At 39.0% G+C, this 27,461-nt stretch overlaps 1 protein-coding gene across 1 annotated transcript in view; it reads left to right on the forward strand.

Annotated features, from left to right (window-relative positions):
- Positions 1 to 23,173, forward strand: part of nampt2 (nicotinamide phosphoribosyltransferase 2) — a 31,847-nt gene extending 8,674 nt beyond the window's left edge. The window contains exons 2-11 of the mRNA XM_052018013.1: positions 1,929 to 2,064; positions 3,210 to 3,313; positions 4,483 to 4,611; positions 5,557 to 5,715; positions 12,553 to 12,683; positions 14,354 to 14,579; positions 18,762 to 18,881; positions 18,984 to 19,124; positions 20,452 to 20,577; positions 22,649 to 23,173. Of these exons, the coding sequence (XP_051873973.1) occupies positions 1,929 to 2,064; positions 3,210 to 3,313; positions 4,483 to 4,611; positions 5,557 to 5,715; positions 12,553 to 12,683; positions 14,354 to 14,579; positions 18,762 to 18,881; positions 18,984 to 19,124; positions 20,452 to 20,577; positions 22,649 to 22,750 (1,374 nt within the window). The 3' untranslated portion in view covers positions 22,751 to 23,173. The remainder of the gene's footprint in view (positions 1 to 1,928; positions 2,065 to 3,209; positions 3,314 to 4,482; positions 4,612 to 5,556; positions 5,716 to 12,552; positions 12,684 to 14,353; positions 14,580 to 18,761; positions 18,882 to 18,983; positions 19,125 to 20,451; positions 20,578 to 22,648) is intronic.
- Positions 23,174 to 27,461: the final 4,288 nt, after the last annotated feature.

Here is a 27,461-nt window from a genome sequence, read left to right on the forward strand (position 1 = left end):
ATTTTAGCTTCCTAAACCTTAAGTATGCTTCCTTTTTCTTCCTGACTAAAGTTAGGATCTCTTGGGTCATCCAAGGTTCCCTTACCTTACTATCCTTGTCCTTACTCCTTACCAGAACATGCCGATCCTGAAATCTGATCGGCTGGTCTTTAAGCAACTCCCACATATCAGATGTTGGCTTAGCTGACAGCAGCTGCTCCCAGTCAATGCCCCTTAGCTCCTGCCTTATCCTGTTGTAATTTGCCCTCCACCAATTTAGCACGTTCCTACAAGATCCAATTTTATCCTTACTCATAACTATCTTAAAACATAATGAGTTGTGGTCACTGTTCCCAAAATGTTCACCCACTCTTAGGTCAGTCACCTGGCCTGGCTCATTTCCCAAAGCTAGGTCCAGTATGTTCTCTCCTTTATTTGGACTCTCCACATACTGTTTCAAGAACTCCTCTTGGATGCACTGAAGAAATCCCACCCCATCTAAGCCCCTTGTATTAAGTTCCAATCAATACTGGGGAAGTTAAAGTTTCTCACTACAACAACCCTTCTGTTTCTGCTCCTTTCCATAATCTATCTACATATATTTTCCTCCACCTCTTGGTGGCTATTGGGAGGCCTATAGTATAATCCCATCAGTATAATTGCACCTATCCTATTTCTGAGTTCCACCCGAATCGCCTCTGTGGATGATCCCTCCAGTATGTCCTCTCTGAGTACTGCTGTGACATTCTCCCTAATCAATAGTGAAACTCCTCCACCTCTTTTAACCACCCCCCCCCCCCCCAATCACATCTAACACAAAGAAACCCAGGAATGTTGAGCAGCCAGTCTCGTCGCTCACGCATCCAGGTCTCTGTAATGGCAACAACATGACCAACATCAACATTCTCCTCTTCTCATGCTGCCATTGTTAGTTTTGATGTCCCTCAAAGAGCAGAACAGAGAAGGTAAGAGCGTTGCCAAAACTAAGAACAAAGGTGGACATGAGAGAATGGTCGAACAAATCAATGGCAACTGAAACTTCATGCTGAATACCAGAAAATGATTGAGCAGTTGAGAGATGGAAAGTGCATGTTAGGTTATTCTGATGTTCAACTGCTTATTAGCAAGGTTTATTATCTGAAACAGGTTGCTGATCTTGCCTCCCAATGGAAATCAACAGAGTTGGTGGTTAATGTACCAGATGGAATCAATGTCTTATTTCTTGCAGTTCCAGATAATGTTAATGTGTTGATAACTAATATTATATCTGTCTGTTAAATCATTCTTTATAACCTGGAGCTGAAGAGTTCGATCTTTATGTTTACATGAACTGTAAAATCTCTACTATCTGTATGTATAATGATGTAAATGAGGCTCTTTTGCTCTTTGCTCATTTCTACTCTGATTTTTTTCCTTCTCTTTATCTTCATTCTTCCTTTACTCTTGAGTTTGGGATTTTTCTCTCATTCTGCACAACATAGTAATCCCAACCTTTTAAAAGATTGTGTCATAGAGACATAAGGGAGATACAGAATGGAAACAGGCCCTTTGGCCCACCAAGTCTGCACCAATTATCAACCACACATTTACACTAGTGCCTTTCTTTTATTCTCCCCACCTTCTCATCAACTCCTCCCAGATTCTACCAGTTGCCCACACACTAGGGGTAATTTATAGTGGCCAATTAACCTATCAACTCACACATCTTTGAGGCATGAGAGGAAACTGAATATTCAGGGGAAACCAATGTGGTCGCAGGGAGAATGTTCAAACTCCACTTTGACAGCACCTGAGGACAAGATTGAACCTGAGCTTCTGGTACTGCAGTGCAGTGACTCTACTAGCTGTGCCACTGTGCTTTTCAGATTTTTTGAAAGGAGAAAATTTATTGAAACTTTAAGTGGCTGATTGATCCTTCAAGACCAAAGATTTTTGTTTTTTTCCCTCAGGTGACTCATTTCAAACAGTATCCACCAGACACCTGTAAGATCTACTCTTACTTTGAATGCCGGAAAGGAAACAACGATGAGTTCAAAGAAATTGTTTTCTTTGGTTTACAGTATATTCTGAAGAAATATTTAACAGGTAAAGTATTTGTAGACTCGGGATCCAAAAAATTTCTGCAAAAGGGATGGATAGACCTATCACAATTGAGCGTAACTTTAGAGCTTCACGTATTTTTATTTTCAAATACCAGTTGGGGTGGGAATTTTAAATAGGTTGGGACACATCCCAACCTATTTAAAATTCACCAGCTATTACCTTAGAGCTTTTGCTGTATGGAAATTCTGTTTATAAAGTCTTAAGCCATACCAGCAAGAGTTGTGTATACATCTCCTGCCTGGCACAGGCTCTTGTAAAATGCTGTTCACTGGCATTATCTTTGAGTTATTCAAAGAATTGTTTACAGAGTTTATTTCTCCAAAGCTGTCTCATTGTACATGTTTCTTGTGCTTTTGTTTCCAGTCACTATCTCACCTCCAATTCCTTGTTGTACCTGCCATTAGTGGGGCAGGTGGGAGTCTCTTTTGTGTTGGTCATTGTGGAGTAGAACAACTCCTGAATAGTTTCCCCAGATCTTTATCAAATTTTACCAGTGACCTTATGAAGCAGCAGTAGAAGTAAACAAACTTTGTTCATTGCCATTCTTGCTTTGTTTCCAGTGAACTGAGGAATTACCAAGTCTTTCTTCACATCTGGTTTCCATCTACAGTATAAGTTGTAGTTGCCTCTGTCACAATAACCAATCTAATTTCAACTGAGATTCAAGCACTTAAAGTCATCACAGCGTGGAGTGGTAAAACCATTAAAATCTAATTTCCATTGATAATCACAGCAAAATGGCTCTTGAGATTTGACCAGGTAAAGGAGATTTATTTTTCTCACTGTGACCCTTATTTCAATACTTTCACATATATAGACTGGACCATTTTAAGCAGCTCCATAACTGAAGAAGATCATAGTATTTCATTTCCTATTGCCAAAATGTAGCACAATTTCAGTTTAATTATTTAAAAATTTATTGATGCAAGTGAACTATATTTTATGTTCTTTGTGGTCTGGGAAATACAAACCACCCTTAACAGTTTCAGTTGTCTTGATTCATATTATCAATTCAGGTATCTAGTGACTTGGCATTTTGTTTGAGCATATATTCCTTGAAAGATCTTCCTTCGTTAGAGTCTTCCCATATGCATTACCATTTTTTCTTATTAATAAATCTCATACAGGTTCAGTTGTGACAGAGGAGAAGATTCAGCAAGCCAAACAAATCTATCAGCTTCATTTCAAGCACTCTATCTTTCATGAGGAAGGATGGCGATACATTTTAACGGTAGAAAATCTATGAGAGTGTAAGAGTAGTTCCATTTGGATCAATCCTATGAGTAGATCCTATTGCTGATACAGGATGTATTTTTTATTCTGGATTAGTAGTAAAACTGTAAATGCAAATATATAGCTCTCAGCAGTAGGATCTAATGGTTGAATAAGAATCAATATTTGCACCTGGATCTTGTGACATCCATAAATTGGGATTTAGTGTTTTAACATCACTAACAGTGCAGCTCTCTTGTCTTATTGCTTATAATCCATAATATATACCCCATAGTTTTCACTGTTACTTTTCAAAGATTTATCTGAAGGGTTGGCTATTACCCTGCTCACTGTGACGACGAAACAACACGTTACTGATGTGAAGCAGGTTAATGTATGAAATGAATAGTAGGTGTCTATTCAACCTTACTTAACTACTAAGGTGGCTTTACCTATGAGGAGCATTTGATATCTGTGAGACTGTACTCAATGGAGTTCAGAAGGATGAGGCGGGATCTCATTGAAACCTACCGGATATTAAAAGGCCTAGATAGAGTGGACGTGGAGAGGATGTTTCCATTATTTGGAGAATCTAGGATTTGTAGGCACAGCCTTAGAAATAAAGGGATGTATGTCCCTTTAAAACTGAGATGAGGAAGAATTTCTTTAGCTAGGGGGTGGTGAATCTGGAATTCATTGCCACAGAGGACTGTGCAGGCCAAGTCATTGGGTATATTTAAGACAGAGATTGACAGGTTCTTGGTTTGCAGAGGGTTTAAGGGTTACAGGGAGAAGGTGGGAGAATGGGGATGAAAAAAAAATCAGCCATGATTGAATGGTGGACTAAACTCAATGGGCCAAACGGCCTAACTCTGCTCTGATATCTTACAGTCTTATGGTAAGGAGAAAATTTCCTCTGCTTAAAAGACAATTTTGGGCTCTACAGAAATTTGAAACATTTTTGTTCTCAAAATTCTTTAAGTTTATAAAGCTGATTTAGATGGGTTTGTCTTTTCTAAAACTTATTTATTTTGTATCTGAATTTATCATCTACTGTTTAAGAATTGTGCATTTGTACCTGCTTATTAACTGGCTTTCATGTCCTTGTAAGTGGAGAAAGATCTTTTCAGGGCTCCTTTAGTTAAAATGTGTTATCTGGAAGTCAGTTATAATTTTCTTTTACTTCAGGAACACGAAGGGCACTTACCAATTAGAATTAAAGCCATTCCTGAAGGAAGCATCATTTCCCGTGGAAATGCCCTTTTTACAGTGGAGAACACAGACCCGAATTGTTTTTGGTTGACAAATTACATTGAGGTTTGTTTCCGCGATCCTGGCAGAATCTCTTTACATTAGTGGATGTCATTGCATAGCTGGAACCCCCTCCACCATTATCTGGGAGAGAAACTCAGGAAATACTGGGTAGCCAGCCACATGAGGGCAGAGACAGTGTGTCAAGCTGAAGGTTTCAGTGAAGACTGCAAATCAGTTTTAAAAATGGCATAATCTGATACTCTTCTGTGTCACAGGCCACAACCTGTATTTAGTTACTTTGTTGGCCGCTATTTATGCATCTCACTGGCAAACAGTATACTGTGAGTGCCAGAAGTAGGATTACAGGAATCTTCAATGAATGATGCTACCGTCCTCTATATTTGCTGTTTGGTTTGTAAAGGAACAAATACAGTTCCATCTTGCCCCAGATTCCACCACCATATTGCCTCTGCCTTAAAGCAGCACAGTGGTGCAGCTAATAGAGCCACTGCTTCACAGCACTAGAGGCTTGGATTCATTCCTGACCTTGGGTGTTGTTTATGTGGAGTCTGCACATTCTCTCTGTGACTGCGTGGGATTCCTCCGAGTGTACCAGTTTCCTCCAACATTCCAAAGATATGCAGGTTGGTAGGTTAATTGGCCACTGTATATTGCCCACAGTGTGTGGGTGAATCTGGCGGGAGTTGATGAGAATGTGGGGAGAATTAAAAAAATGAGGTTAATATAGGATTAGAATAAACATGCGGTTACTGGCTATCGCAGACACTCTGAGCCAAAGGACATGCTTCTGTGCTCTCTCTCTCTATGACTCTAAGTATATTGAACACTTTGCACACATTTAGCACATGTATTATTAGAAAAGTAATAGAAGTGTAAATTTTGAGATTCTGTAAGTTAAAATGTAATGTATTATCTTCATTTGGCTTTGTTTTTTTTTCTCCAGTAATAATCTATCAGCAATAAATCTGAATACTTTTTTCCCAACAGACTACTCTAGTTCAAGTCTGGTATCCAATCACTGTTGCTACCATATCCAGAGAATTTAAGAAGCTTCTAGCTATGTACCTAAACAAAACATCTGGAAGTTTGAATGATCTGGAGTTCAAATTGCACGACTTTGGTTACAGAGGAGTTTCATCTCAGGAGGTACCAATCTTTTTAATATCAATTTGACATTAGATGTATTATTCTTTGGCGTTTTACAATGTAACTTTAATTTAATGTGATAAATACACTATCTTAAAGCACACAAAGGTTTCTGGACAATAAAAATAACAGATGTGAAAGTCTGGAGGTTTTTCGGTTAAATGAAAACATGTTTGTTTTTGTTTAATCATTTGCTCAGTTGGCTGCATTTCAGCACTTTGATGTTTTGGCATATGAGGGAATTTGATAAGTAACCACTTTTAAAGCTTCTTCCATACTGATGGGGATCGCTGGCTTTTTTGAGCTAAATTTTTGATTTGCTTAATGACAGAAAGTTCCAATGTATTTTATTAAAATAATGTGTCGTGATCAGGGGTGATGTTTGTTTCATTGATCTGCACCCAAAACATTAATGAACGAATATTACAAAATATCAGAAAATTAGTTTTGTTTCAGGATAGTGACAACTTTTCCTTTATCTTAAATCTGCAGAGGAAAATTTTGTTTTGTGTATGCACTATACCTGCATGCAGACTCAGGAAACATTTCCTTATGTAGATGTTCCCTTTGTTTCTTGTAAATTCTTACATTTTCAGGTGTAGATTTTTCCTGAATAATGTTTTCATGATTTGGCTTTAATGCTTCAGGTTGGACCTTCTTCCATTTCTTCCTCTTTTTATCTAAATTGTGGTAATACAGGGAGGAAAATTTGATTATTTGTGGTTGAAGTAGCTGTTAGCTTATTCAGCATTTCTTTCAGTTTCAGTTTTGTAATTTATTGCCCTGAAGTCAACGTGTGCATTCTAGTGAAAATGTTGGAAACTTTCCTTGAAAAATCAAAGTGAGCTGTCATCTTGTTCTAAAATCAGAAAAGGCTGGAGATACTCAGCAGTTCAAGCAGCATCTGTGGAGCAAGAAACAGAATTAACTTTTCAGTATGATAACTTTTCAGCAGAACTGGAAACACAAGAGTGCAAATGTGTTTTAGAGTGCAGACAGAGGTGGAGTGGAAAGAAGAAAGGGAGTGCCTTTCCTAGGGTGCAGAATGAGTTTGTCCAGATTAAACAAACACTGTTGGTGCTGTCATAAGGAGGATTGTGAATGCTTACTAATCACAGTTGATCTATCCATAGGAGCACTTGTTAATCATAGCTGTGATTAACAAGCATTCCCCACCTTCCTTAAGACAGCACCAAAGCATTTATGGCACTTGGACAATCTTGGTCTCCAGTAAATGAAAATTTAAAAAAATACTGCAGGCTGCTGGAAATCTAAGCTTAACACAAAATGTTGGAAATACTCAGCAGCTCAGACTGCATCTGTGGGACGAGGAACAGGGTTAACATTTTGGGTTAAATATCCTTCAGAAAAGAACTGAATACAACAGGGTCTCCTATCTGATACATTAATTGTTCCTCTTTTCACAGGTGCTGTCTGAACTGCTGAGTGTTTTCAGCATTTTCTATTTTTAAAAGTTTGGCTTCCACCCCATCACTGACATCCCTTTTGTTCTCTCCACCCCACCCCCTCTCTGGAACTTGAACTTAAAACACACTTGATTTCTTGCATTCCCAGATCTAACAAAAAGCCATCGACCAGAACATTTTCCCTGTTTCTATCCCTACAGATGCTTCCTGGCCTGCCGATTGACGCCCAACACTTTCTGCTTTGAGCCAAGTAAAGCAATTCTAACCATCATTAACAGTCTGTAAATTTGTTTTCCAGAGAGCTATCATGTTTTGACACATTGCCCTTGGAGATTTATCTGTTATTGGCACTATCCTAAAATGTAGGAAATTAATGAAATGACATGTCACTTTTTTTCCTATGTGTTTATCAACCTTCAATTCAGGTTAGTAGTGTTACAGTAAAAGTCGTGAAGAACATTTTGATAATCACTAACACAATTTCTTAGTTGAAATTGTATACCTTTCTATTAATATAAAACTTCTTTTGTGTGGAATTAACATTCAAGTTTGGTCGCAATAGAGCACGTGATAGCTAATCAACTGCCTATTTTCTTAGTTTACCAAGGACACATTGTAGGTTGTCTGCTCACAATGGGAGGCCACTTAAGAGATTTGCTTTAGACTCTGACAAGGCAACCTCTCCTATTTATACTTGTACAATGATAGTTTATCAAACAAAGTAACATCCACATATAGCTAATTAAAAGAACAACACATTCTCTTCTGCCTACAGTACAATCGGAATTCCCTCACCCCAGTGATGAAGGCAAGCATACCATATGCCTTCCTATCTATTTGTGTTGCTACTTTCAGGGAGGTATGGACTTGGACCCCAAGATCCCTCTGTACGCCAATGCTGTTAAGGGTCCTGCCATTAACTGTATACTTTCCCTTTACATTTTTACCGCCAAAAGTGCAGCGCCTCTCACTTGCCTGGATTAAACTCCATATGCCATTTCTATGCCCATATCTATAACTGATCTATATCCTGCTATCTCCTTTGATGATCTTCTTCACTGTCTGCAATTACAACAATTTTTGTGTTGTCTGTAAACTTACAAACCAACCCATTCGCATTTTCATCCAAGTTGTTTATAGACAGTATATCACAAACAACAGAGGTCCCTGCAGAACACCACTGGTCACAGACCTCCGGCCAGAATAACACCCTTCCACCACTACCCTGTGTCTTCTAGCTGGAACTCCTTACACCTTCCAGTCTTTCCTTTATTCTACAGTCTTCTAGCTTTCAATTCATACATTGGCATCACTTATTCACCGCTTTTCAGTACAGCTTCATTCTTTCTTTACAGCCTTGCTGGATATCTGCACTACAGACCTTGCAGTTGGGTCCACACGTTGATCTCTTCAGAGCAAGCAGCACGGAAACAAAGTCAGGCTTTCAACTGCACACTTGTGCTGTTTTAGCTTTACTCACAACTCGGCCCGAGTAATTATTATTGTGATTAACGAGGTGCAAATATGTTGTTAACTTGGGAATTATCTCACTTTATTTTGGGATCGGTGAAACTGACAATTAACGTCAGCATTAGAAACCGTGAATTGTCTAGGGCACAACACAAATTCTACATTCTTTAGCAACGTTAGCTCTGGTAAGTTTGGGAAAATAAGACAAGACACGCTAAGTCATTTAGCATGTCATTGTAAAAAGGTCATTGCTGCCAGAGCTCATTTCTGTTTAAATCACTATCCATCGATCATATAAACGTGCTGCATTTCACACCAGGTGATCCAATTACTTTGGTTGGTTTATGCTACTTGGCCAAGGACTCTAGAGGTCAATACAATTTATGAAAATATGTATATGAGATACAGAGAAGTAAAAGGAAATTTAGTGCATGCAACATTCACTATAGTTATATGATGATGAACTCTCCGTGGAAGGATTGGCTCAATATGTAAACGTGAATGTACTTTGTACTTGCATGCTGGCAGCAATACTTCTGGTCAGCTAAAATGCAGAAACTAAAACAGAAAATACTAGAAACACTTAGCAGGTCAGGCAGCATCTGTGGAAAGATGAACAGAAGACACTTCCTGTTTGGAAGCAGTGTATTCCATGAAAGGGAAAGGATGAGCAACCAAAACAGCTGGAATGACCACAGATGATATTCAGTGAGAAAATGGAATTTTTATATTTCCTGCTTTTTTTCTAGAAAAAAAAGAGAAGCAATGAACTTAACTGCTAACAAGTTAGCCTGTGGTGTGTTGGGGAAATCTTCAGAAACATTAATTCAAGGCAAAATTAATTGGCACTTGGGAAAACCTGGGATAACATCACAACGATGCTTTTCTATTATATGCATTTCAAGTGTATGCCAAATATTGCAATACAAATAGTTGTTTTTAACTATTCATGGTATAAACCTCTTGCTGTGGTGAAGCTTGCCTGTTTTTATTTAATAGTCCTCATTAAAGGAATTGTGAGACTGAAGTGCCCCACCAGTATCCTATCCACTCATCACTTGGCTACTCCATGTACAAACATGTTTAAATGATTGTGCTAACACCTCCTCCTCCTCCTCCTCCAAAAGCAGTAGGTTACAATGAAAAATTACTCCATTGACATACATTAGTTTGATACCAAAAATATTAGCCACTTATGCTGATGTACACAACATCTGCTGGCACATATTTGATCCTGGACAGCATTGCAGACCAATTCCTATTCTATCCTCCCTCAGACATTCACATTGATATTTTCAAACTGGGCAGGTGTTACATTATTTTTTCAAGTTCAGTTACTCTTTTGGCCTGCGCAGGACCTAAACCGTGTGGGGAAGGGGTGCTATGTTGAATACTTTGTGTTGAAGAGAAATGCAGTTTTTAAGACAATGAAAATCAACTAAATTTGTCAACAATGAATTATTTTGTGAATTTATAGAACACAGTGCACACTCTTGTGAAAATCCTACCTGTATTTAGCCCATTATAGAAAAATCCATATCAAGAGATCCTATCCTCATGATTTATAGGTGGTGTGGTGCAAATTGCTGTTACCTTGTTTCTCAAAGTTGCTCCATCATTGATGCACGACGTTAGTAATGGCAGCAATGAATATTGTAATTAGGATTGCTGGTTCTGGCCTGATAATCCACCTAGCTAGAGTCGCAATAAGTGGAGTGGTTTACTTCAGAGAACATTTGCTACATAAAAATATTATTTGTTAATTAATTTTAAACTGCTGTTCAAGTTGCAATTTGAATTTCTAAAACTGTCCTCTGAATATTATTTTTGATTATTTTTTGTTTATGCTCCAATGATGAGCTCATGTTCAGAATCCTAGGTGTTGCATGATCTCTCTCACCCAAATTAAGGAAATTAATATGACCGAATTCTGTTGAGAAATTATTTTATTAATAATTTGTTTTCCTCATACTCTTGGGCACTGCAATTTCAGTAAAATTATTCCATTGGCATTATCAATACAATGTCAATTTTTGGAGTATTTATGTTTTGTGAATATCTGAGATGGATTTTATTTTTGGATTAGTAACCTTGCTATCAAAATGCATTAAAAAATGTCATTCAGTTATTTTGATGAATAATTTAGCAAGGGATGTAAAATGCTGAGAGTGGCATCAGATGCCATTAACTATAATCCCCAATATCTGTCCAATGTTCTCCCCCAAGTACAGTAAAACTATGGTAATCCTGCATGCTCCAGACTTTGGTGGTGCCCAAAGGCAGGTTTTCTGGACTATGAAACATTATTCCTATTAATGCCCCAAAACATTTTTAATTCACTTTTTTAGATGTTACACGGTGTTATGATAAATTTTGCTGTGAACCTGGTAAGTTTAAAGAGAGCAGCACCTTGGTCATTCGAAAGTGAGTGCGGGAACCAGGGTCGTGAAAAGCAGCATGTGAAGAGGAGCCTCAGTGCCTGAAAGAAAGCATGGAAACCAGGATCCCAGTTGTTTGAAAAGGAGTGCGAGAATTGAGTGTGCCGGGTGCATGGCAGACATGACCTGGTGAGCCTGATGTTGAACCATTGGGGTCTCTAATCAGATAGCAGGTTATTGGAGTTTTACTGTACATAAACCTGTTCATTTTTCTCAGTTAAATTATAACTTGGTAAAGTTCCTTGACACCTCACAAATGGATGATTGCAGTTCAAGTATTGCATTTGTTTATTGATATATAGTCAAAATACATTTCAGAGAAAAACATTTATCTTTCTCTGTGGACAAGGTTCTTTCCTTTAACAGAACTGCCAGTTATGATATACTCTGCATCAAGAAAAATTATTAGTGTCCATGAACCTAAACAGAAGAAACTCAAACCCAAGAGACGCACATTCTTAAAATTTTTATTGACACGTAACACTGTAAATCAGTTGGCTTAACATTTGGCTGTAGAAGTGCAACTTAACCCTTGTAGAAAATGTAGATAAATCTGTTTACAGCGGAAGAAAATAATTATTATGGTGTTCTGTTGAACTTGTACATTTGTCTGTTCTCCTAACATTTGTCAGATGTTCTCAATATCCTTTCGAGTTGACATTTAACGTAAGCAGAAAAATGGCTTCCTTAATTCACTGCATGTAATCTTGTCTAAAATGACAAAAACATTGAACATTTGTACAGTAGATTATGATAAATGCCATGCTTAAACACCTAGACCTTGTACTTTTGAATTGTGGCACGAGACCAAGTTTTTAAGATTACAAATCTAGGCATAAAGCACATAATTAAAACAGTTAAGCATTTTCAGCTCAAAGCTAGGAAATGTCTGTATTTTTGATCATGTCATTCAGGAGTGCTTCGAAAATTTAAATCATGAGAATGTTTAATTTATCCATTGGTCCTTTTTAGACATGATTCACATTCTAGAAGCCACCTGATTTCAGCGAACTCTGAAACTGGCCACATCTGCAAACAAAGGGCCAACAACTGCTGGTGGAAGATAGAGATAGGGTTTGATCCCTAACTTGGCCGATCTTGGCCCACAAGCAATGCTGATAAGGGATTTATCTATTCCCCAAAGCTACTGTTAGATTTTCAGAGCCTCAAGAAAAAACTGGTCGGGGTTAAGTCTAGAAAACACATTAGAAATGAGACTCATTGCAATATCTAAATGGCCAACCCACCTCCTGGGAGCAGACTAACTGCTTGGCTTCTTGCCCACCTCCATTAAACCCAGAAGATGGTGGGCTTGAGGTAGTCAATATGTTTACATTTCATCCAAGCCCAGCCTACCCATCTCTGGTGCTGAAAATTTGCTTGTGATTGAAACAGAAGAATTTTTGAGTAGTTAAAGGTTTAGAAAGTGTTCCTGACTCTCTAGGTGGGTTTTGATTGATCAGTGCTATTATTGTCAATTTGTTCTTTTGCTTTCTTTGCAGTCTGCAGCTCTAGGAGGCGCAGCCCATCTGGTAAATTTCCAAAGCACAGACACAGTGGCAGGATTGGTCATGGCTCAACAGTTTTATAACTGCCAAATGGCTGGGTTTTCAATCCCTGCAGCAGAACACAGGTAATGAGCATTATGGGACAGATTGACCTACAATATTTGAAACCTGTTATTGTTTGCATCATTTGCAAAATGAAGTGGTCAAACTTCAGCAAAGATAAAATAGAAAAATATATTCTAATAAAGTGCTTACTACCTAATTAATGTCCTATATGTACTTGTATTCTTAATACAGCATATATTATGCATTAACCCATGCATGTCTGCTTTCTCTTGGACATCCAACTTCTACTGTTTTAGGAACTGCTTTAATTTTGAAAAAGCATAATTCAGTGAATTATAATAATTGCAATCATTCACTACAAGGTGCAGATATAAATGACCTTACTATAATTTTGTTACTGTACCTTGCATTACTACAATAATACCTTATCATTGAACTCATTGATGGTGAGAATGTTTTAGGTGTTTGATTTTACTATATCCTATATTTATATATATTACATTAAAAAATCCTACTGGATCTTCCCTGGAATCCAGTGTATTCTTTGCACAGTGGTTAGCATCCTTATGATGTTTACAAATAAAATTTCTGTGTATTTTGTTATATCTTAATGTATACATTATAACCATGGATCTAGATCAGCAATTATTTCTTCTAAATTGCCTTAAAACTTCATTCAGTTTACATTATAACTGCAGTTTTTCTTATGGGTCTTCCATGTGGCCAATATGCTTGTGCTTGGAGGGACCCCAGTTATGCAAAATGGCATCCAACAGCAAAGAACACAAGCAGGTGCTGTTCAGTCATGCTTGTGTAACCCTGCCATCCATCCAAAGTCACTCATGCACTCTGGTGTGGGGAACCTGACTCTCCTCTTGAAGAGATATGATTACTGACTGTTCTTCAAAGCTAACTCTAACCTCCCACCTTACTCAGACACAGACACACACACCAAAACTTGCAGCTGTTGCAGCTGCTGTCCCAACCCACTCAAACCCTGACTATAAACAGTGCTGACTTCTTAAATGACTTCCACATGCCCCCCTATCCCCACATCTCCACTGCCATCTTCCATTCACCAACCAGACCCCCAAACTACTGTATACACTGTGACTGTCAATCATACACCACCACTGATAACACCTGCCTCTAACTATCAAATCTACTTCCAAATACTGCTTCTAGCCACCTGACACTTGACCCTGCTGCCCATTAACATGTAGCAGCTGACGTTCACCCAACCCTTCAAATGGCCCCAAATCTTTTCCAGTCCAACAATGTTCCCTTGCTCAGCTCATGACCCAGACTTGCCTGATTATTACTACAGTGATGTGTCGATGGGGGGGGGGGGGGAGGTGGGAGTCAGGAAGGCCTCAATGTGCAAGGTTTGGTTTGTACACATGATACCAAGTACTACTAATTTTGCAGCAAAGGCCCATGTAAAAATCTTAGTGCACTACTAACTATCTGAAACCTCTTTAGCAATGGTCTCCAGTTTCTTGCCAATGACCTGGTTATTATCACATTACCCTTTGTGAAAGGTTGCTGTGTTTAGATTGGCTACACCATTTTCTGCATTCAGCTGATAAAGCAATCACTGTTCCTGTCAGCAAAAGCACATGTTATTTTTCAGATAGTCCTTTTCAATTTGAAAATTGGACTTTGTTTACATCCCTGTTTTCGACAATTCATGTTTGTGCTTTTAAGATTTGATTTGTTTCTTTCACAGTACTATCATCGCTTGGGGAAGGAGCCGGGAAAAGGATGCATTTGAATATTTGCTCAAACAATTTCCATCCACTCCTATTTCAGTAGTCAGTGACAGTTATGACATTTTCAATGCCTGTAGGCAAATCTGGGGCAGTGACCTTAAAGACAATGTTGAGCAAAGGAACAAGGATTCAGTGCTGGTTATTCGACCTGATTCTGGGGATCCTGTAAAGACCATTATTGAGGTACTTTAGAGATTAAAATTAAAGAATCGGTGCCGTAATTAGGACTGTCTTTTGCATCAGATTTATGTCTCTCAATGTTTAATATTCCCACATAAATGCCATAGTGACAGCCCAAATTCCAGTATAGGTATGTGCACATATTGACTGCTGTATACTAGCTCAAACCCGCCCTGCCAGTTGACTCCTGCTCAGATAGATGTAGCCTCATTATACCTACTTTAATTCCTGTTTAGTTAATAGTTGCATGTGAGATTACTTGTAGTGATAACTTGTGCCTTGGAGGCCATTGTATCACCCCCTGTAGAAAAGATTTGGTGATGCTTGTATTGTATTTATGTAGCCTAGCCAAATGCAGAATAGGATGCAAAGCATTTGTTAAAATTTTGCAGTATTTTATCTTTTGACTTGGGAATTGTTTTAAACAATTTAGATTATCATACCTAACTATTTGGACATTCTGTATTGAATTGATTGTGGCATGTAGGAGAGTTTCTATAGCGTAGCATTTATGGACTATAGTAGAGGGATTAAATGCTTAAGGTTGTGGATGGAACGTCAATCATGGGATGTACATGACTGTCTTTATGAACTGTACAATCATCAATGGACATCCAACTCTTGAGCTTTATATTGGAGAAAATGGCATTGATGATGATGCTAAAATGTTTGCGTTTCGAACTCTGAGGAATTCCTGTAATGATATTCTGGATTGAGATGATTATTCTTCAACAATAGCTGTCTTCCTTTATGCAAGGTATGAATCTAGCAAAAGGAGAGCTCTCCACTTGATCCTTGCTGAGTTTATTTTCACTAGAGCTTCTAAATCTCACACTTGGTTAAACATTGCCCTCATGTCAAGAATAGTCACTTGCATTTCACCTTGGAATCAGTTGTTTTGTTTAAAGAGTCTCAGAGAGATACAGCATGGAAACAAGCCCTTCAGCCTAACTCATTTGTACAAAGGCTGAAATGAGCTCTGGAGTTAGGTGCCCTGAAAAACCCCAAACTGAGCATCATGAGCAGTTATTGATGAGTACATAGGCTTGAAACTTCTTCCATCACTGGAAAATATTAAGATTATGCTAATGAGTGATAATTGGCAGAGTGAATTTGCCATTTTTTTTTGTGGAAAGGTAATCCCAAGGCATTGTTGGGTAAATGCTGGTGTTGTTGCTGTACTGGAATATCTTGAAAGGAGTTCTGACTAATTCTGGAACACATTCCCATCAATGCATTTGGTATTTCATCATTGCCCTTACCTAAAGCAGTGAGCTCATCTCTTTCCAGCCATTGTATTAACAGAGGGCATGAATCGAATTGGCTTCTGTGATGATGAGATTCTCATAAGGAAACCAAGATGGATATTCCACCTGTCACTTATAACTGAATTACAAATGCTTCAATCTTGTCTATTGCAGTTGTGTGCAGATGTTCATGGAACTTTCTCTCACAAATTGTCCACCACTTTCACAACTAGGTGTGATAGGATTACTGAGCTTTGACCCAGTACATTGGCTAGTGTACAACAGAGTTCTGTCTTTGTTTCCTGCTTTTGCTGTTTCGTATGTATGTTGCCCCTTGTTATAACACCTCAATTTCAGTTAGACATTGGGGCTGCTTGTGGCATACTCTTCCATTAGCTCTTATGAACCATGGTTGGTCTTCTGGCATGACAGAGGAATAATGTGAGCTACGAGACCACAGATTGTTTCAGAATATAATTCTTCTGCTGTCAGTGGCCAGCAATACACATGGTCCAGCTTTTGGTTACTAAAGATGTTCTGAATCATTCCCATTTAGCACTATGGTAATTTTACACATGATGACAGAGGGAGATCTCAGTGTGAAGATGGGATTTTATATCCTTAAGGACTCTGTAGGGCTAACTCTTATAAATCATCGTAGACAGGTGAATTTGCAAGAATGAGATTAAGAAGCTTTTACCCTCATAGTACAGGGTCTTACAACCATGTTCTCCAGTACTGGGCTAACTCCGTCAGTAGCATTGTAATGAAACCACTTACAGTGATAAATAAGTTCTTCAATTTAGAGTGCATCTGGTGCTCATTCTTCTGTCTGATCTTCAGTATGGAGGAGTACTAATTTGTTGGATGAGGGTAGGTGGTAATCAGCAGAAAATATCAGTTTGTTCTGTTGCCATGAGCTTTCATGGAGTCCTGGGTCAATACTGAGACCTTCCAGGGCCATTCCTTCCTGATTGTACAATTGCCCACCACCTCTGGTGGGACAGAAAATATGCAAAGAAGGTGATAGAGTAGTCTGGGGTATTTGTTGAAAGGTATGAATTGAAGTATGATTATGTCAGGTCATTGACTAGCTTGTAGGCCCACTCTCCCTATTTAGGTGCAGGTATCCAGGGTTGGCCAGGTTGGGTAGTGATTTAGTCATGTTTGGATTCAGTGGCTAGGTTGATGCTGATGCTTAATTGACAGCTGGTCAGGAGTGGTATCTTAGCAGGTCTAAGTTTGAGAAATTTTGTTTCCTAAAGGATATGAGTGAACGAGATGGATTTTTATGACACTCTATGTATAACTTAGTTATGGTGGTTATAGTGTACTCCATAGTAAGGTAAAAGGGAAAATGGAAGGCGAGGAAAAGAGCTTGACGATAAATAGTTGCTGTACCTCCTGGAACATCAGCCGAAATTTGTCTGAATGTCCAGAGAAATGTCCATGTATCATTGGTATTGGTTTATTATTGTCACTTGTGGTATTGGTTTATTATTGTCACTTGTACCATGGTACAGTGAAAAGCTTGTCTTATAAACCGATCATACAGGTCAACTCATTACACAGTGCAGTTACATTGAGTTAGTACTAAGTGTATTGATGTAGTACAGGTAAAAACAGTAACAGTAGAGTAAAGTGTCACAGTTGCAGAGGAAGTGCAGTGCAATAAGGTGCAAGGTCACAACAAGGTAGATCGTGAGGTCGTAGTCTTGATTCTGCAATCTGGCATTAAGGATTATGTTGTATAGCAGGGAAAAGTGTAAAGCAAAACTCTCATAAAGATTTGACGATACATGCATAAGTTTGGTGTCTATCAGGAACATAAACAATTTTTGCTAAAGCAAAAAAATCGTTTATCTTATTGGATTCTATGACCATATGAGTTTCAACTAATGTACTGTACTACTTGCATTTTTATGTGAATGTTCTATTTTTCATGCAGTCTTGGTGATTTTTATAAACCAGTTCATGAGTGACTCAGCTGCATAATGTTTCATTTGCATCATTGTGCACTGTGCTTTTGTTTTTGAACATAGTGATGTATCATCTGACAAAACACTTCAATAGTTTCTGTACAAACATCATAAAACCCAGGATACTGCTACTGAGTTAGACAATTGTTTGCAGCTCTGAATCAAAAATGATGCTGATCAAGATTGGATTCATTGTAATAATCAACCTTGTTTACCTGAATGCTTTCATTACTTTTCCTTGTCTTCTCTAATAAAAGAGATTTAAGTAAGTGTTCTGTGTTTCCTGCCTGAGCCTATTGAGAAGTGGATAGTGCTGGGAAATGGCACATTTTCCATTTTGGGCATCAGCCAATAAAGTTTGCTTTGTTTCAGTCCAGCAATATATCACAAACCCAACATCAGAAAGAGACTTTTACTATACTCGTGGGGCTATTTTCTTCTATACTACTAAACCATCTTGAGAGCATTAATTTATACTTGTGGGGGAGATTTTTATCCTCTAGCCTCATGTTGTTTCAGAATTTAGACTGATCAATCTCATTTCTGACTATGGTAGTGTAATGGTAATGTTCCTGAAGCACATCCAGGGTATGGTCTAATAATCTAGGGAATGTGGATTCAAATCCCACCCTAATAAATCGAGATTTAAAATTTAATATAAAGGAAGTCCATAGCTAAAATCATTGACCATGAAGCTGTCGGGTTGATGTAAAAATCCAGCTGATTTGCTAATGCCCTTGAAGGAAGAAAACCTGTTGTTCTCACCTAGTCTAATCTGTACACGGTTATAATACAGATCTGCCTAAGAGATTAACTTCATTAACATTGAGAGAAAGAATGGCTAAGATCTAGCCGAGGTGATGTGCACTTTTTATATAGATTATTAGGAGTCTAAAAAGCTGCAGTTTATGGCACTCTTCAGCAAAGAATGATCAGAGAACATTTTGTCCTACCTGCAGGTTCTGAGAATTCTGGAAGAAGTCTTTGGAAGTACCACAAACTGTCTGGGCTTTAAACTGCTACCATCTTTCATCCGACTCTTTCAAGGAGATGCAATAAATCTACGGTCCATGGAGGAAGTGTGTGAATTTTGTTTTGTAGTGTTCTTGTTCATTAGAATCACAAATGAAGAAGTTCGACAAAAAGTAAATATAAAATCTGGCTTTTCTTTTGCTTTTCAGATCCTAATAGCTCTGAAAAATGAACACTGGAGCACAGAAAATATTGCTTTTGGGTGTGGTGGTGCACTCCTGCAAAAGCTCAACAGAGACATGCTGAACTGCTCTTTCAAATGCAGTTATGTTGAACAAAATGGAAAAGGGGTAAAGATAATAAGTATCTTGTAGATTTGAGATACAAATGATCAGAAAAGATGGAGAAGAGTTGGTAGGAATGTGAATGATTATGCAAGAAACTTGTCAGGTGAATGACCTTTGAGAATACGGAGTGGGGTAAAAAAACTGTCTTATTTTTAAGGCCATATTTGTGCTGTTCATACGATCAAATATGTCTTCGTGATTACTTTGAAATAGTAACAGGGGACTGGTGCCTTGCCACTGAGCAGAAGTTGCAGGCCAAAGCATGGGCACTGAAATATGAACTTTCTTTTATGGTTTAAGAAATTTAAAAATTGTGGGAGGTAAAATTCACCTTTGGTAGTGAGCATGAAACGTGACAATTTCAAGTAGCAGTCATACTCTCCTCTGCAGATTTGATTCTATTATCTTCAATAGAATTGAACAACTGATGCTCTTGTCCAAATGCAAATATTGCAGATGCTGGAAATCTAAAGTAAATACAGAAAATGTTAGAACTACTTAGCAGGCTAGTCAACATTTGTAGTGAGAGATAGAGTTATCCTTTTGGGTTGATGACTTTTTTCTTCCAATCTGAAGGGCAAGAAAGACTATAGACTGGAGGGCCTTTTACCTGAGTGTATTCTTTGAGCAACAGTTTTGTGTCCACTTGCTGGAGAATCAATGTGTTCAGAGACTGATTTTAATTTAACTGTTTCTCTCTCTCTCCACAGATGAGTAAGTGGAGTTTAGTTAGAAATAAATTATATCAGTAAAGCGAATCTCAGTAAATTACAGCAGTGTGATCACCAAATTGATTGACATAGGAATTACCCAATCATTCCAGTGACGGTGGGGGGAAGTAAGGAGGTGGGGAGGTTGGAGGGGGTGGGGGAAGCAGGAACTCCAATCTTAATACCTGATCTTCAAGAAAGAAGTGCCATGAGGGAAAGAGGTCTGGCCTAACAGGAAGAAAAATGCTGATCCCTTTAGAACAGTGAATATCTGCTGCTTATGGTTCTTTCTCAAAATGAAGTGACATTCTCAAAGGGTACAAGTATGATGGAACCATATCAGAACACCTTGCAACAAGGGCTGGGTATAAGCACCAGTAGTACAATAATGTCTGACCTGGATTTGGTCAGCCATAGAAGTCGCTGGTCAGAAGGTCAACCCTCCTATCTCCCGATGTAAGCAATAATGCTTTTATTCTCATGAACCATTTTTGCAATCGAGTCAGTTTATTTTTAAATGTTTTGCTTATTCACTAATCAAATATATGCTTTGTAAAAGTGGCAGTCAGCAACACTTTATCTTGATTCCACATTTATTTGCTTGTGTGCATTATCATTAGCTGAATGTCTATAAAGAGCCAGTAACTGATCCTATCAAAGTTTCAAGAAGGGGCAAACTAATCTTGCGGAGAAATTCAGATGGAATCATTGAAACAGTGGAAGAAGGGAAGGGCAATCCAGAGGAGGTATGAACAGTTGAAAAGTTTTCAGTCTCATACATTTTTTGTAAAATGCATCTTTATTCATGGGGGTGAGGGGTGGAGAGAAAGGATAAAGCAGAGTGATGGGAAAGCAATGCAGCTCATCCAAAGGGAAGTTTGGCAGCAAGTTTTAGATGAACCTTATCATCTGCCTGAATAGCTCAAATCTGAGAAAGCATTCATGAAACAAAAAGGCAGGTGCAGCATTTAATGTCAAGATTTACATGATAGGAGTAATTTTCAAACTTTCCTATCTGGTTGTGTTGGTGTAAAGGTTAACACACCTACTGGAGGTCTTTGCCCAAAGTTCTAACAGTTGTGTCAGCTCCAAAACAAAGCAACTGTAGATGGCAATTTAGTGTACAAGGAAAACATGCTAGAAAGCCAACAGATGTGATCACAATCTGGTCACATTGTAGAAGGGTCTATCAACTTGACTTGTGCAATACACACTGTTTCACCAGTCAAAGGGCAACTCTGATTTCATGCTCATCTTGCCAAATTATGCCATGTAAATGTACCCAAGTAAAGTGTGGGAACTATCCATGGTGTGAATAGCGGAAGGAACCCCTACACCTCAAATCCTCCCCACCCCCAATCTCCACATGCCAACTGCCCTATTTCAAGAGATCTTTGATTGTCTGCAATGGTTGTTGGATAGGAGTTGAAAATGAACATTAATGAAAATGAATTGTGCCTCTGAACTCATTTTTGACTAGTGAGCTGAAGCTTGCCCATGTCATCCAGAAAATGGGAGTTTCAGTTCACTGTTTAGAATCTCTAGCATGACAGAAACAGGATGAAAGCTCCCGGAGATGAGACTAGAGGAGGCTAAAGGTGAAGGGGAGCAGATATTCACTTCAACTCCTGCTGCAGACTCCAGATTCCAGTCTCCTGGCCTCAGTGGCCCCAAACTACATGCCTCTCAGTAATTTCAGGTGGGGAGAGCCAGAACAACGCATTCAAAGACACAGGAAGGTTGAAAGTAGGTGGTAACCAAGGGGTGGGGGCAAGAGTTGGTTTATTGAGAAGAACATGAGGGAAGCAGATCTAAAGGTTAAGAGAACAGTGTTTTAGAAATGAGAACCATTAATAGTATTGGTTAACTTGGAATCTGGAAAGAGTAGTTGCATGAGGCTAAGGTTGAAGGAGCAGAGGACTGCTGTCATAAACAGGATGTGTTTGGGAGGGTACATGGGTGGATAGGAGGGAACAAGAGAAAGTTGTTCTTTACCATCATTTCATTACCGATCTGGATGGCTTCCCGAATCCCTGGACGCAGAAGGCCTGTCTCTTCCTTTGCATCTCTTTCACTAGGATCTCGAGTGACTTCTGAAAATCAAGTTACTCACTCCAGAAACTGGATTTGCCATAGCTACAGCAAACTTTCTAAATCTGTGTAATAACCTCCTGCAGTTATCAGGGTTAAAGGACACTTCCCTTAAGAAGTGTGGACATGACTTCAGTCAGCATGAGTTAGGTTCAGGTGATGCCAGCAAGATCCGAACCTACACTTTGTGACTGAGCACTTTTGCAGTAAGTGGACTGATTGACATGGGCTGGATGCTGCATTCACATTAATTTCAGGTGCAAGCCATGCCAGATGAAATTTGTGCATTTTACAAGAGTTGACAGCATCTTTTCATGATTGAGTTTCTGTGCTGCTGTGTTCAGGACTTGTACCCTATGCTAACTGAAGCCCGATGACCTCATTCATCCCTTTAATCTCTCTTTCTCATTTTCAATTGTAAATGGATTCTATGCAGTTTGTTGTGTATGTGGTATTATTTGGCTTGCAGCACCAACCTCTACAAGAAATTGAACAAGAAAAGGAAGTGTTCACTAACTCTCAAGCATATTTACATATTATAGAAATGCTTGAGTTACACAAGTCAAGTCATATATCACAATTAAAGAAAATTCAGCTTCTAAGATTCCAAGATTATTCTTTGATCTATACAAAGAAAGGGCTTAATAATGTTGAATTTATGATTACATTGTAGTGAAAGTACTTCTGCACATAAATACTTAATGCATCATTTTTACATGCTACTAGGACCTCCTGGTTGCTGTTTTTGAAAATGGGAATATTCTCCAGGACTACACACTTGAGGAAATTCGAAAAAATGCAAAACTCCAGAATGTTGACTTACAGTGATTCAAGCAGAAGGGAGAGCTGCTAAATGAAATTTATTAAATGGTGATTCACCATTTAAGACCAAAATGCACAGCTCTGCAGTGATCTGGAAGCTCTAACTGTAGCATTGTGGGCTGCTTAAAACAACAAAGGCTGAAAACAACAAAGGATACAGTTAGTGATTCTCACCAATACATCTAGAATTAGTAAAAATATTGAGTAAAAATTCAAAACCCAGACTTATTTTAATGCAATTCTGATGAAGCAATCTTGTAATGCTTGAATACTGTTGTGAATGCTTTGACTTTGGTCCAGGTACCTTGGAAATCAATGTATCCATATCACATATTACTGAAGAAATTATTAAAACTTGGATTTAGGCACTGAAACATTTGTTGTAGTAAACAAGTATTTCAAATGGCTGTCTCGTGTCCGCCATGATTTAGTATTAGCGCTCTTTTGCCTCTAAGCCGGAAGTTGTCATTTAAGCCCATCACTTGAAAGCCCATAGCAGAAGGCTGTCTTGTTCCAGTTAAACTAAGAACCTGTCTGCTTTCTCTGAAAAATTAAGAGTACCATTTTAAAAAGTACAGGCCAACATTGTTCCTCAACCAGCATCACTAAAATAGATTATCTGGTCATTTTTGTGAAAACTAGATGTGTGCAAATTAGCTACAACCATATTTTCATTAATACTTGAAAAAGTGTTTCCATTGGTTGTGAAGTACTTTGGGATGTCCTGACCCTACAAAAGGTGTGGTATAAATCCAAGATCTTTTTCTTTTTTTATATAGATGTGAACTCAGCTATCTTAAAAGAAATATTTTTAACATTCTCCTTCTTCCCATCCTGCCCTGAAGATGTTCTAAACACTTTTGGTAGAGAGATCTAACTTGTCGCATATGATTGAGAAAGCCGTTGTTTTTCCTTATTCAGTAATGACCTGTCTTCCTATTGGTTATTTTTAACTATACAACTTCCCATGGAATTTCAGCTTGTAAGACAATGTGTAATATTTGATAGTATTAATGAAAACATAAAATGTACTCTCACTTCCTAACAGAATAAGTCACATTTGACTACTGGGCCAAAAGTTCATTGTTGTACATTATCCTCTTCCTGAAAATGAACTGCTTGAATATTACTCTAGCTGGAATATCATTAATTCTTGCTTAATTCACTTACTGATTTTTTTAGTTGATTAAGCTTGTGAACCAGAAGCATTTGACTGAGATGGTCACTACTTTGAGCATATCAGGTTGGATCTGTTGATAACATTCTTAACTCTGCTCCGAAGTTTGAACTCTAGTGAGAAATAGTCTGAGCCCATACTCCAGCAGAGAGCACCTTGTGAGATCTGAGGTCCACGTAGTTGCTGACAAAAGAAGCCGCTAGTTCAGATATGAATGTTATGCTACTTCTTCAAACAAAGTGTTCTCCCCCTTCAAAGGTTGCACCACAAATGCATTTCCCTGCTTTCCACTCAGTGTGCTACCAAACTCTCCCAAGTAGGAGACTCAAGAACCAAGAGTCCCTGCCATCTCTACGGGTGACCTCTTCAATGGCTTGGGTCAATACTGTATGTTCTGAAATTCCCTAAATCTCTCTGTTCACTTCTCCTCCATTAAAACCATCCATACTATGAGGCTCTTGGTCACCTCTTTGTTTTGAAACACAATTTTCTACTTATGTGCCTCTTTGAAACAACTTTGGTTGTTTTCCAATGTTTGAGATGTGATACAATGGCAAGTTACCGTAACTTAATTGTTTTAGGCATTCTAAAAGAAAGCCAGGTTTCTGTCCAGCAGAAACGATGGAACAACCACATGTGACACAAGCTAACTATAATAGAAGCAGTTTAATATAATATTAAATCTCCTTCCCTCCCCACTGAAAATAGAACAAACACGCAACTAAACCAGCTATGAAAAAGCTGCTGGTTCTGGTTTCAGCGCAGTCCAGTGTTAAATCTTACAGCTGCAGCATCTTTCTAACATCTGTACTCCCACTCAACACATTGTCCAGGCCTCACAGGCATGTGATTATCGAGTAAAGCTCATACCTTTATTCCACCTGTCAAGTGGGACTAAACTGAATGACAGAAGAACTTGAACAGGCTTTACGCGTGTGCATGCCACAGAATCAAATAAAATGACCAGAATTCAAAATTTGTTTTAACTTGGGTGTTCATTTGTAAAACCGCCACACTGGATATTGAGTATTGAAGAATGTAACAACACTGCATCCTTTGGACTAGACAACCTCTCTGTGCTGTACTATAATGAAATATTCAGGAAAGGTGTTCTGTTAAATAGCCTGAGGATTACATACCAGTCTCTGTTCTGGGCACCCAGTCATACTGCTGTATGAACTGGGCCATCAATTCCCTCATTATTCCTCTTCCAACTTCTAGATCTTAAAAGATTGGAATTGCAATGAGTTCCGTTAATTTCCATTTTAGCAAAGGTTCTCAGTCAGGAATCAGTTTCAAGTGGAACATCTAACTCCAAGAAAGAAAAAGCAAAATTAACACCACTTTTTAACCACAGAATGAAACAAAAATCTAACTTTGAGACTCCGGCAGCAGACTGCTGCTTTGAGTTACTCGCTTTTCAGTCAGATGAATGATTCCTAAGGGAATAATTACAGAACTTAGGACAGATGATCTCATCTTAACCTAAGCTCATCATTTGCAAGGGGCATAAGGCTGACATCCCCTTTCTCCTCCAAGTAAACCGCCAGCTATCGCCCAAGGAAGCCCTGATGTACGGTTTCAATCAGAAACATTGACAATTCCTTTCATCCCATAGATGCTGCTTTGACCGGCTGAGTTCCTCCAGCAGATTGTTTGTTTTCCCAGGAAAGATTTATTCCATATCAATCAACAGAATTTCAGGACTCGTGTTTTACAGTCAGACAAGTGATGGAAAAAAAAATTCTCATTGCATTGTGGACTTCTTTTTCTTTTAAGAGGGTTAATCTTTATTTTGTCTTGAAATATCTGAGATCCGTAAGTTCCAGATAAAGTACCAGGAGAGTTAAAATTGAATATGTAATGACATAGGGATAAATATATTGGAATATAACATTTTCACTTTTATTATGCTAATCATAAACGAATTTCAATTTTCAGATTACTTTTCGGGATAATTCCAGAGATAGAGTTCCTCTAGTCCTCACCTTTCACCCCTCTAGCCTCCGGATCTAGCACATCACCTTTTGCCATTTCTGCCAGCTGCAACGAGATTCCACCACGAGCCACATCCTCTCCTCCCCACCCCTTTCTGCCTTCCGCAGGAACCACTCTTTCCATGACTCCCTGATCCACTCATCCCTCCCATCCATCCCTCCCTGACCCCTAACATTTTCCCCTGCAGCTGCAGGAGGTGCAACATTTGTCCATACACCTCATCCCTCATCACCATCCTGGGACTTAAACAGCCCTTCGAGGTGAGGCTAAGGTTCACATGCACCTCCTCCAACCTCATCTACTGCAATTGGTTCTCCCAATGTGGCCTCCTCTAGGTCAGCAAAATCGAGCACAGACGAGGCGACCAATTCGCAGAATACCTGTGCTGGGTTTGCAATGGCCATCCTGAGCTCCCAGTTGCATGCTATTTCAGCTCCCCTTCCCATTCTCACACCGACCTGTCCATCCTCGATCTTCTCCACTGCCATGATGATGCCCAATGCAAACTAAAGGAACAACACCCTACATTCTGCCTGAGTAGTCTACAACCCAATGGTACAAACATTGAATTTTCCAGTTTCAGGTAACCCTCACATCTAGTATGCCCTCACCCCCCTCCCCTTCTGATAATCCTCCAGTCCTCCCATTTTTGCCCTCTTCCCCATATGCCCTTACAGACCTCAATTTCTCTCTCCTTCCCCCTCTTGGTTCCATCTACCTACTACGCACCGATTTCACCCACTGGCTCCTCCCTCCCTTGCCTGTCACCTCTCACCTAATGGCTCCCATTGTCACCTTCCTTACTTATCAGATTCCACTTGTAGTCTTTGTGTTCCTGGTTATCACCCTCTAGAAGCTGTCTCCCCTCCCCCCCACCTGCCTCCATCTATCACCCACCTGCCTCTGTCTCCCAACTCCACCCTTCCCCTATCTGGCTTGATCTGCCTGTCATTCTTCATCTCTCCTTGGTCCACCAATCACCCACTGGCCCCTGTCTCAATACTCCCCCTCTCTTTATACTGGCTACCTTCCCTCTCGACCCTTGGTCCTGATGCAAGGTCTTGATCTACCCCCACAGATTCTGCTTGAACCACTAAGTTTCTCTAACAGATTGTTTATTGCTACATTTCAGGATATTTTGATGACATTTTAGAAGAAATGGTATGGAAATAGGTTATAATGAACTGAGCTACAGTGAGTTCACAATCCTTTGTTTTTCCCAGTCTTGTAGCCCAACTACAAGACTGAGGAAAAACAAAGGATTCCATATTCTCAACAGCCACCTCCCACCCTCTCCCCCAATTATACACTGGTCCATGACGTGTGAAGAAGATGGCTAGAGGTGGAAAAACACAAAATCTGTGAAACGTAATTGGAACCCAAGCCCTCATTGCTAATATACTCAGAATATTCCAAACTACAGTACTTTACAATAGGAAATTCCTAGCCTATTTTTTTGACTTGAAAAGAACAGCAATGTTGCTACATTTATATTACATCTGCCCCAATGTTTAGATTCTTCCTGTACACCATTCTCAAATG

This window comes from Pristis pectinata, chromosome 6 (genome assembly GCF_009764475.1).
Source record: "Pristis pectinata isolate sPriPec2 chromosome 6, sPriPec2.1.pri, whole genome shotgun sequence".
NCBI classification, from domain to species: domain Eukaryota; kingdom Metazoa; phylum Chordata; class Chondrichthyes; order Rhinopristiformes; family Pristidae; genus Pristis; species Pristis pectinata.